General features: G+C 45.5%; 1 protein-coding gene across 1 annotated transcript in view; it reads left to right on the forward strand.

Moving 5' to 3' along the window:
* The window catches only part of LOC111962152 (ATP-binding cassette sub-family C member 8-like), a 141,341-nt gene that overhangs the window by 100,223 nt on the left and 28,812 nt on the right, over positions 1-12,306 (forward strand). Inside the window, 6 exon segments of the mRNA XM_070442952.1 lie at positions 7,706-7,790; positions 8,524-8,604; positions 8,863-9,000; positions 9,113-9,238; positions 10,415-10,510; positions 11,351-11,417. Of these exon segments, the coding sequence (XP_070299053.1) occupies positions 7,706-7,790; positions 8,524-8,604; positions 8,863-9,000; positions 9,113-9,238; positions 10,415-10,510; positions 11,351-11,417 (593 nt within the window).

Consider the following 12,306-nt stretch of genomic DNA (forward strand, 5'->3'; position numbering starts at 1 on the left):
CCTGCGGCTGTCTGGAAACTGGGCCCTGACAGTTTCTGAAAGAAAGTGCAATGGCAAATTTGATCACATTTCTGTAGAGGTGTGGGCAGAATGTTTTCATAATTTGCTGTGACTTTTTCAAAATAAAAATGTATGCCACCACAAAGTGCCAAACACTGGCCGCGCATTCTGCAAGACGATTGCTCTATTCGAAATACGCAAAAACAATTGTTGTTTAATATTTAGTTATCAACCTAGACATGAGTCTTGTGGCCATATTAGGTTAGCTAGCTAGCTGGCCATGCGATCGTTTAAAGGATGCGTCAATACAGCTCTGGATTTTCTTCTTTTTTTTTTTACACCTGACTACCGCTGAGGTGTGGTGGTCTTTCTGGCGCTTATAACATCACCCAGGTGGGCGCTACACTTCTGTAGTGGACTATCCAGCCTGCCTACAGAGGAAGAGGAGACAACGAACGAGGTGCCCGATGAAGAGCTCCGGACCTGTCTAAGTAACTGACTGACGAGGCACCCCGCTCTGTGACATCGAAGCTCCCTCCGCTTAAGCCTTTCTGATGAGCTGCCTGGCTGAGCAACACCTTATCTGAAGCTGTGGAAGATCATCGCCAAAGCACCTACCAGATCTCTACATTTTGTTTTTACAGCGTCTTTCAGATTCTCTTGGTAATGAAAGCGCTATATAAAATATTTAAAATATTATATCTCCTGCCTTGGTATAGGCTCAGAGATTAAATCGKCTGGTGTCTCGCTCCTATTGCACAGCAATACTGTAGCCTACCCATACTGTCAAATATTTTAARTAGGGTACTARTCTTTTTACTTTCGAGCATGCTTGGCAATTGAATGAGTGATGGATGAATGGTAGCCTAATATTTGTTGCATAGCAGAAATTAACCATGTCAGACCAATGTCAGAAAAGGAGAAACATGACCTGCAATATCATTATGATTACATATACGCCTACACGCTGCTCAGTGTTTTATTTATTACTCGGGAGGTGCCAGAACAAAAGGTGAGGGCGAGTGTGGGATGGGTACCGGAACTCATGAGAGAAAAAAAATCTGCTTTTATAATAAATCATTGCATGCATATCATCACATTTGCGTAGGGGCATCGAACAGTAGAGTAGAGGCACTCACAGAAGTAGCACACATTGGGAAACATTTTAGTAGCCGAGGGTCTTTTTATTTGACATGACTGGAGACTTTGGCAGAATCTTTTTTAATASAGCTCAGGTGATCGAAATGGCAGGCTACGTTGACACTGACAAACTGAGATCCGTAAAAACCACCTTGTCTTGAATCCATCAATAGCCTAGGCCTAGGTGTGTCGACACATATTGTAGGCTAAAATAGGAGGAAGTTATTTGTCATAAAAATGCTTTTCAGTTTCACTGTTTCACCCAATGCCGTGCGCTCGTGCCAAAAGCTTATCTCTCTCTTGTTTTACTTTGTAAAACAATATTTGGAAGTATGTTGGTAGCCTACAGTCTTCTCTTTTTCAGCAGGAGCCATTTGCTTTCCAACCTGTATTTTCCCTCGATTGTATTTGAAATATTGTGAAAGGCCTGTTTTGTCTGCATGCTGTTTGTTGACAGATTTGCCGCGCGTTCCCTACTGTAGGCTATTCCTTGTTATTGGGCTACAATCCACAAGAAGCTATTGATTCTCTGTGGCTAAATTATAGGCCTTCTCATGGTGTAGTAGGCTATTCTGAATTATTTAATTTATTTCTRAACAGAGCAGTAATTCTATAACTTTGTCAAATTKATTTCAATTTATCAGGGGTGCTGCAGTTCCTCCAGAACCCTYTGCRTGGTAATGATTCTATAAGGAAATAAATATTGAAGTGGAACGCTGGAGAGATGAAAGTTGCAGGCTCATGTCTATCAGAGCAGAGAGGGAGAGAGTTCATAGAAAGTGAATCTCATTCTAGTTATGTGAGAGATAGACACACTTCTCACACAGCCACCCGTTGGTCTCACACATACAGTAGGTTACAATGTTGCGCTAAACCCGGGCCGGCCCAACCCCAATCAAGTCTTAGAATATAGGCCCGGGATGAAAATCTACTTTTTCACATTACGTTTTTTTGTGGGGGSAGGAGAATTAACRAAGAGGCAACTCAAATGATCATTTTGTTTCAGATTTGGATGAGGGCCTCTAGGGGGTCGGTTGTGTTGTTGGGTGATGGTGATGGAATAGGGGATGCTGGGAGAGGTGAAGGCTGATTGGAGGGGTCCCTGGGGCTGGACTGAGGCTGGCTTGCTGCTGTGTGGGATCAGGGGCAGGGAGGGCTAAAGGGGTGGATCTGGGTAGCTAAGGAGCAGGGGGAGAGTCAGGGGCAGTAGGGGTATGGTAGGGGGGTCAAGGGGGGGGAGACTGTTTCCCAAAGGGATTGGTTTTATTTCGCGGTTGTGTTTTCTGGCATCAGGGTTTGGGTTCTGGTGGTCTCCAGGTCTGGTCTCTTGTTGGTCTGTTGTTTGTCTGGTTCTCTTGTTGGTCTGTTGTTTGTCTGGTCTGTCTGTTGTCTGTTGTTTGTCTGGTCTCTTGTTTTGGTCTGTTGTTTGTCTGGTCTCTGTTTGTCTGTTTTGTCTGGTCTCTTGTTGGTCTGTTGTTGTCTGGTTCTCTTGTTCGGTCTGTTGTTTGTCTGGTCTCTGTGGTTGGTCTGTTGTTTGTCTTGGTCTCTTGTTGTCTGTTGTTTGTCTGGTCTCTCTTGTTGGTCTGTTGTGTCTGGTCTCTTGTTGGTCTTTGTTTGTCTGGTCTCTTGTTGGTCTTTGTGTTTGTCTGGTCCTCTTGTTGGTCTGTTGTTTGTCTGGTCTTCTTGTTGGTCTGTGTTTGTCTGGTCTCTTGTGGTCTGTTGTTTGTCTGGTCTTTTTGTCTGTGTTGTCTGGTTGTCTTGTTGGCTCGGTGTGTCTGTCTCTTGTTGGTCTGTTGTTTGTCTGGTGCTTGTTGGTCTCTTGTTTGTCTGGTCTCTTGGTTTTGTCTGGTGTCTGTTGTTTTGGTCTGTTGTTTGTCTGGTCTGTTGTTGGTCTGTTGTTTTCTGGTCTGTTGTGGTCTGTGTTGGTCTGGGTCTGTTGTTGGTCTGTTGTTTTGTCCTGGTCTGTTGTTGTCTGTTGTTTGTCTGGTCGTCTTGTTGGCTCTGTGTTGTTTGTCTGGTCTCTTGTTGGTCTGTTGTTTGTCTTGGTCTCTTGTTGGTTCTGTGCTTGTTTGTCTGGGTCTCCTTGTCTGGTCTGGTTGTTTGTCTGGTTCTCTGGTTGGTCTCTTGTTTGTCTGGTCTGTTGTTGGTCTGCTGTTTGTCTGGTCTCTTGTTGGTCTCTTGTTTGTCTGGTTTCTTGTTTGTCTGGTCTCTTGATTGTCTGGTCTGTTGTTTGTCTGGTCTTTTACGTTTGGTTAAAAAAAATGGTCCAGTTTGGGTCATCATCATCTAAGACAAGGAGTTGTGAGGCGAGGGGTTCTTCCGGTTGTATGGCAACTTTCGAAACTGGCATCCCTTTGACCAGGGGTTTGGAGCGGGGGGGCTGTTTCTGGGACATCTTGGATGGTGGATTGGGCGGTGCCTGTGGAAAGGTCTGGGGTCTGGTTCTGTGTCTTCGTTGTTGTCTGGGGGTGGGGGGTTGGGATTTGGGTTAGTGTGGTTGGGGTTGGTGGCGTTAGCCCTTGCCCTGCTGGCTTAGGAACTGGGGCAGGTTTTGAAGAAGTGTCGCTCTTTCCTGCACAGGTTGTAGGGGCGTATGGATACACAGTCTGTCTTTACAGATCTTGCAGATGATGGCTTTGCAGGCTGTAGCCAGATGGCCCAGTTGGCCACAGTTCCTGCACAGTTTGGGCATGTTGTAGTAGTGGACGGAACCTCTGTTGTTCCCCAGTGTGATGGTGCTGGGGAGGGGTTGGGTCCGGTCTCAACTAGACCGGCCATTTTCGTTCCCCAGTCCAGACGTTGTCTTCGTCCAGGACCCTACTAGCCGCTGACTTGAGGATGGCGAACCTACTTAACCAAACTTGTATGTTATAGTCCTGGATGCATTCATTGTGAAGTTTTACTGTAACTACCCCAGATGCTGCTCTATTGCTCCCTTCCTAYAGCCTGTCTGTTTTATTCTCCTCTTCAGGCTTTTCTTTTTTTTAATCTTTTTTTTAATCTGTCCTCTCATTCCCTCTCCACCCTCTCTCTCTCGCTCTTTCCATCTCTCTTTAATAAAACCCCAGGGCCAGACAGGCTTCATTCATCCCTTTATGTAATTCAAGTCTTCTTAAGGGGTCKACAGACAATACGCAAACGGGGTCGATGGAGCGTAGCGCAGTGTTGCAATGTCGTCACAAAAGGGGCAGCTCCTTGTAATATTCTCCAACATCCGACATTTTTCCTACATGGAAATTGAGACCTGACGTGTTATTCCTTGCGAAGACTGAGGGGCAGTATTGAGTGAGTTTTGCAACGTAAGTCCAGTATCCCTTCTGGTATAAACACAGACCTAATCCTATGGATGACTAGGCAGGGGCGTAGCCATGGGTGGGCCTGGAAGGGCATAGGCCCACCCACTGGGGAGACARGCTTAGCCAATCAGAATTKAGTTTTTTCGCCACAAAAGGGCTTTAATACAAACAATTACTCCTCAGTTTCATCAGCTGCACAGGTGGCTGGTCTCAGACGATCCCGCAGGTGAAGAAGCCGGATGTGGTGGTCCGGGGCTGGCGTGGTTACATGTGGTCTGCGGTTGTGAGGCCGGTTGGATTTACTGCCAAATTCTCTAAAACGACATTGGAGGTGACTTATGGTAGAGAAATGAACATTCAGTTCTCTAGGCAACCGCTCTGGTGGACATTCATGCAGTCAGCATGYCAATTGCAGACTCCTTCAAAACGTGAGGCATCTGTGGTATCTGAGACATCTGTGGCACCTGGTAACCTGGTGTCCCCGCACATTGACTCTGTACCGGTACCCCTTGTATATAGCACYGCTATTGTTATTTACTGCTGCTCTTTAATTATTTGTTATTCTTATCTCCTACTTTTTTTAGGTATATTCTTAACTGCATTGTTGGTTAAGGGCTTGTAAGTAAGCATTTCACTGTAAGGTTTACACCTGTTGTATCCGGCGCATGTGACAAATACAATTTGATTGTGTTGTGTGAGAACTGCACAGTTTAGAGAGGCCTTTTAGGTGCACCTGTGTAAAGATCATGCTGTTTAATCAGCTTCTTGATATGCCACTCCTGTCAGGTGGATGGATTATCATGGCAAAGGAGAAATGCTCACTAACAGTGATGTAAACAAATTTGTGCACAGAATTTGAGAGAAATTAGCATTTTGTGCGAATGGAACATTTCTGGGATCTTTTATTTCAGCTCATGAAACATGACCAACACTTTACATATTGCGTTTCTATTTTTGCTCAKTATATTTATTGTGATTTGTAAAGTGTGAATAAGAAAAAGAGCAAAACCCAAGTGTGTAGCTTACAACATGACACAAACCGTCATCAACCMGAAAAAGAGAACTTACACTACATGACCAAAAGTATGTGGACATCTGCTCATCAAACATCTCATTCCAAAATCATGGACATTAATATGGAGTTGGTCCCCCCTTTGCTGCTATAACAACCTCCACTATTCTTGGAAGGTTTTCCACTAGATGTTGGATCATTGCTGCGGGGACTTGCTTCCATTTAGCTACAAGAGCATTAGTGAGGTCGTACACTGTGTTGGGCGATTAGGCCTGGCTCACAGTCTGCGTTCCAATTCATCCCAAAGGTGTTTGATGTCGTTGACTTCAGGGGTCTGTGCAGGCCAGTCAAGTACTTACACACCGATCTCGACAAACCATTTATATATGGACCTTGCTTTGTGCACTGGGGCATTGTCATGCAGAAACAGGAAAGGGCAGTTCACAAACTGTTGCCACAAAGTTGGAATCACAGAATTGACATTGTATGCTGTAGAATTAAGATTTCCCTTCAAGCCTGAACCATGAAAAACAGCCCCAGACCATTATTCCTCCTCCGCCAAACTTCACAGTTGGCACTATGCATTGGGGCAGGTAGCGTTCTCCTGGCATCCGCCAAACCCTGATTCATCCGTTGGACTGCCAGAAGCATGATTCATCACTCCAGAGTCCAATGGCGGCGAGCTTTACACCACTCCAGCCGGCTCTTGGCATTGCGCACGGTAATCTTAGGCTTTTGTGCAGCTGCTTGGCCATGCAAAGCCATTTCATGAAGCTCCCGACAGACACTTCTTGTGCTGAAGTTGCTCCCAGAGGCAGTTTGGAACTCGGTAGTGAGTGTTGCTACACACTCGCCACTCCCGTTCTGTGAACTTGTATGGCCTACCACTTCCAGTTCACAATAACAGCACTGACAGTTGACCGGGGCAGCTCTAGCAGGGCAGAAATTTGATGAACTGACTTGTTGGAAAGGTGACATTTTATATCATTACAACATCTATATTGGTATAATTTTCACACGTGTGTATATAGTCACATGTATTTAGTGTATCTTACCTGGATATAGTTGGTACCTTGCATCACAGGCTGCCATTAGGAACATTGAGAAAAAGCCCTTGTAGTTATAGTATACGCTGCCCAAGTTTGCCGGACCTCGGATCCGAACATATTTTACGTCGACAGCTCCTGCACAAAACGGATAATTCCAACGATCCCCAAAATCTCTGGCGAGTTCTGCCCATTGTGCCACGGAGGGATAAGCAACAAAATCCACCTTCAGGACTTGCCAGATAGCCTGGCACACTTCCGTGACGATGGCTCAGACTGTCATGATTCCAGGCTGATAAGTTATATCTCACAGCGATACTTTGCTGTGTGCTGCCACAAATCTGGACAACGCGCATTCTGAAAGTATTGAACATGTCTTTCCTCGTCAATGCTTCGCATTAGGTTGGACAAGAGACGTGTATTCTCCATTTTTCTCAGCCCCCCCCCTTCTCATGAGAGGTAGTAGCAGTCCAAGCTCCTGCAATACAAATAAGAGACATGTTTGCTTCTGTGGCTAAAAAAAGTAGTGTTGTAAAACAGAACGCCAGACTAGCCTGACGCGTAGCTCGCGCTTGTAAACGAGCGTAGAACGCCGGATCCGGAAGTTCAAACGTCCTCGCTAGCTAGAGTCAAAAAAGARTGCCTTGGCTCCTCTTGCTTGGTTAAGCGTCTCTGACTCCCCAAGCCCCCTAGTGGATATACACTATACAAGACGGACTTCCTCTCTGGGTGGAACGCAACGAAACACTCCGCCCGCGAACGTGCATGCACGTAGATATACGTGCGTTAGACCCATTTAGACATTCACTGTTTAACTTGATCCTCTTAAAATGTTCTTCAGTTGAGCCGCATCTCTGTGGAGATGTTTATCCTGAATACAACCTTAGAATAATATACTGTTGCTGTCTGACGGTACATAGGTAACAGTAAGAGTATTGGATACTGTAAATGGATTACAGTAACAGTATTGGTACCATAAAACTGGTTATGGTAACATACTGTACCATTAACATACTGTACCAACGGGCTGCCTGTAAATTACCGTAAAAACAATGGTAAAACTATTTTTTTTTACAGTGTACCATGATATCGTTACTCTGACGGTACAAATCACTAGGAATCTGTTCAGCGTTCCCCAGCCCGTTGACATTTCAGGGTATTTGTTTTAATGTCACGGTTGTCATCTGATTATCTGTTTCTGTGTTGTCCAGGTACAAGGCTGTCATTGAGGCGTGTTCCCTGCAGCCGGATATCGACATCCTGCCACAGGGAGACCAGACGGAGATCGGAGAGAGGGTCAGTGACCCACACCGTCACTGTCTCTGTCACTGTTTCTGTCACTCGGGACCACTCGTACCTGTCTCTTGTCATTCTCACTTACTAAATGGCAATCAAGGGGACCACATTATAATAGTAGTAATCAAGTATAACCTTTTATATCATCTTTATGTATTCAGGTTAGAGACAGACTTTGGCTATAGAGACTCCTGGCACCACCTGTCTGTTTGATGTTTATACTGTATGTACAGGAAGCAAGCTTCGCCAGAGCTCGCCCAGTACACTGTCATGTTTGTTTTGTTCAGGCATCATTCTGTTACGTAAGCAGGTCTTGGTTGTGTTTCTGTCACAAAGGTGTGTGTGTTTTAATAATATTGCGGTGTTTATTTCTGTAATGTTGCTCTTTGTGTAACCTCTCATGAATAGACTACGTGAACATACGCAAGATTCTAGTTCTGGGTGATGTGTGTGTTAATTGATGTCCACTACCACTTCTATAGAATAGGCATGACCCTATTATGCAGAGACAGAAGTGGATAGTAGATTATTCCACTACAGCGAGTCTTAGTGGCAGCAAAGGAAGAAGAGGGCAGATACATCAGTCTACCTTTGGGGAGAGCTCCTGACACTTAATCACGCACACACACACAGCACACACACACACATACACTGTAATGTGGTCTGATAACGCTGATACTGTACGCTCCACGTACCTCCATTCATTCTGTCCCTCCTCCCTCTCTCTCCACAGGGTATAGTTCTATCTGGAGGGCAGCGCCAGCGTATAGGTGTGGCTAGAGCCCTGTACCAACAGGCCAACGTGGTCTTCCTGGTGAGAGAACCTGTCTACACTAACTTAGGTCTACACGGTGACCTCAGCTTCATCAAAAAGAATCATGTTGAATCACATAGAACTGATAATAGTAAAGTAACCAATATTTTCCCCCCCTTTGCAAATCACTTTTCACCTCGTCTCTGTATTCATTTATTTTGCATTGGAAACATTGAGATGAAGCTACAATACATTGTCTTTGATTGTAGCCCATGGAATCATGTCCCTCTCTTTGGCCTGTCCCTTTGTGTGTTTCAGGATGACCCGTTTTCAGCGYTGGACATCCACCTGAGTGACCACCTGATGCAGGAGGGCATCCTCAAACTGCTGAGAGAAGAGAAGAGGACTGTGGTGCTGGTCACTCACAAACTACAGTACCTACCCCACGCCGACTGGGTGAGAGTAGAGTGTGCAGGCACGCATGTGTGTGTATTGTGTTCCACAAGCAGCGTTCTTCATTCACATCCAGACGGTCACTAATTCAGTCACTCTCTCCCTCCGTGATCAGATCATAGCGATGAAGAACGGGACCACTCAAACCGAGGGGACTCTGAAAGACATCCAGAACTCTGAACCGGAGCTGTTTGAACAGTGGAAGACCCTGATGCACCGGCAGGACGGAGAGTTTGAGAAGGTACTCTATCGGACCGCGTGTCTCCAGATGGCCATAACAGAAAGGGTCAAAAGGGGTGTGATGATGACACATCCTCACCTCTCATAGGCCTGAGTTTACACAGGCAGCCCAATTCTGATCTTTTGCCCAGTTATTAGTCAAAATAGCTGATCTGATTGGTCAAAAGACTAATAAGTGAAAAAAGATCAGGGCTCCTGCGTTCAGTACGAAATAACGGTGTGTAATGTTGAATTAAACAACCAGTTGAAGAACGGTGTGATGATTTTGTATGGTGTGCTGCAGGAGTTTTTGTGATTTCAAATGTTTACACCCATATTGATCAGGCCTCACCTTGCCACACCCACCAAACGGTAGCAAACATACCTCAACGGCTGTTAAAGAACCGTGAGCACTGTGTTAGGGAAACGTGTCATTCAGTACAAACAGTCACGCAATGTAGTGAACGTTGGAGCGAACTGAACGCACCCCAAAATGTAGCTGCCTGTGTAAACGCAACCATATACAGATACAGTGCATTCGGAAAGTATTCAGACCCCTTGACTTTTTGTTACGTTACAGCCTTATACTACAGGTGGACTCCAATCAAGTTGTAGAAACATCTGAAGGATGATCAATGGAAACAGGATGCACCTGAGCTCAATTTCGAGTCTCATAGCAAAGGGTCTGAATATTTATGTAAATAAGCTATTTCTGTTTTTTTATTTGTAATAAATTAGCAACATTTACCCCCAAAAAACAACAGTTTTTGCTTTGTCATAATGGGGTATTGTGTGAAGATTGATGAGAATTTTAGAATAAGGCTATAATATAACAAAATGTGGAAAAAGGGAAGGGGTCTGAACACTTTCCAAATGCACTGTATTCCCTATTGTGTGAAAGTGTTAATGTTTATTTGTCAGAGGGCCCTGCTTTTTCAGTAATATTTCATAACCTGCCATAGTTAAACATTATATTCCATAATTTAATCTGCTACAGTTGTGTGAACTTTTTATGTGCACAACGTAACGTCCGACTTCGTCACAGGGTCACACAACTGATGAGGAATTGAGACGTTTGTACGGGGCTTGCTCTTTTGGGCTCCTTTTTTCCTGCTCTGTTTTAAATTCATCTGGTCAAATCTATTTCAGCAAACTACCTCAGCTGAAACTCTGATGTGTGTCCGTGTGCGTTCTCCAGGAGACAGTGCCTGAGAGTATGACGGTGTTGGAGCGTAAGAACCTGCGGAGGGCCATGTACTCCAAAGAGGCCGCCAAGATTGAGGAGGAGGACAAAGGTGAGAGGTCAAAGTTCACAAACTTCCCAATGGGATTGAAGGACACCGGCTGTCAATCACTCGCTAATGGGAACCAGGGGGGTTAGCATGGGCATAGTTACTTCAGTATGCTTTGTTTGTGGAGACTACAAAATGACAGGAGCTAAATTTACTAGGTGTAAAAAAAAAGAAAAGTGTTTCTAAAATGGGATGCCTCTGCAGAGTATCCGTTTCTGAACCTAAAGTGGAACTAATGGTGTGTGTGATCCTGTGGGGTCTGTCTGTGGCGATGTTCCAGTAAACTACCTCAGCTCAAACTTTTCACTTTCTTTTCACTTTCTTTGTCAACACTGATCTGTAAAAGACGTGGACTAGTCAAGTCCTGGGCCAGAGACTTCCACGTCTTTTAAGATCTGTTGAAAAGGAAAAGGGGGGAATCTGGTCCTTGGAGGGGGGCTACATTTTCTGCTGGTTTTCATCCTTTCCCATCAACCAACAACTGGTTTTAGGCCTGACAAACCAGGTGAAGAATCAATGCCATTAATAGAATAAAGTASCAGAGGGAAACGAGAAYCAGCACACTGCTGCTCTCTAGGACCAGAGTCCCACACTGGTTCAGAGTATTGGGACAAACCCTGTGTGTGTCTCTCCGCTGTGATGTCCGGATAGACGTTGCCCTTAGGCACAGATCTAGGATCAGCGCCCCCCCCCCCCATCCCCAAATCATTACCTTTATCCACAAAACTGACTCAAGATCAGGATCTATCTAAGGGCAAATGCATCTTATGTGCTGTGGTGACAGTGTCACGGTAGTGGTACTGTGCTCTTTATTCTGTGTTCTGTGTTGTCTCCTGTGTTCTGGTGGCACCCCGGTGTGGACTGAGACAACCCCAGCACAGAGTGCCGCTGCTCTTTTAGACGTGGCAGGTTTGGGCCGTCCGCATGGTTTTACTGAGTGGTTCCCAGTCGCGACCAGTCTGTGTCATCGTGTTGCAACTGCGCTCCGTACTACTTCCCGTGTGGCTCCCGTGTAGGCTTGTAGCTCGCAGACTCTACCCATGCTCCGTTTCGTGCCGTTTCCATTCTCTTGTTTTCTCCCTCTCTCTTTCCCTCCATCCTTCGCTCTTTCTTTCCTGATCTCTCCCTCCGGCCTATCCCGTAGACACGCCCATTCAGTCATCAGCACTGAGGCTTGCCTGCATGATGTCATGTATGTTTAGATAAGGGGAATAGGTGGGAAGTTGTCAGCACTGCTCCGCTCCCCATGGTCAATGTGTCCTGTCTACTGCCCCTGCTCTACGTGCTCGATCTAACCCAACATAAAACAAATTATGTTTCCCATTAGGAAACAAACGATGTATCGATACAGGACTGAACGACCAGTTGGTCAGTTAACTGCTGAAAGACTGGAAGGCAGAGTGATAGGCCTATTTCAAACCAGCAGCTCAGGTGGCAAGAGAGGGGGAAAAGAGAGAGAAAAGAGAGGGGGAAGAGAAGGGGAAGAGAAAAGACCAGGGGAAGAGAAGGGGAAGAGAAAAGACAGGGAGGGAAGAGAGGGGAAGAGAAAAAGACAGGGGAAAAGAAAGGGGAAGAGGAAAGAACAGGGGGAAGAGAAGGGAGAGAAGAAAGGGGAAGAGAAGGGGAAGAGAAAAGACAGGGGGAAGAGAAGGGGAAGAAAAGACAAGGGGGAAGAGAAGAGGGAAGAAGAAGAAAGACAGGGGGAAAGAGAAGGGGAAGAGAAGCAGGGGGAAGAGAAGGGAAGAGAAAAAGACAGGGGAAGAGAGAAAAGACAGGACAGAGAGGGGAAAGAGAAGAA

This window comes from Salvelinus sp. IW2-2015, linkage group LG4q.1:29 (assembly GCF_002910315.2).
Source record: "Salvelinus sp. IW2-2015 linkage group LG4q.1:29, ASM291031v2, whole genome shotgun sequence".
Lineage (NCBI taxonomy): Eukaryota > Metazoa > Chordata > Actinopteri > Salmoniformes > Salmonidae > Salvelinus > Salvelinus sp. IW2-2015.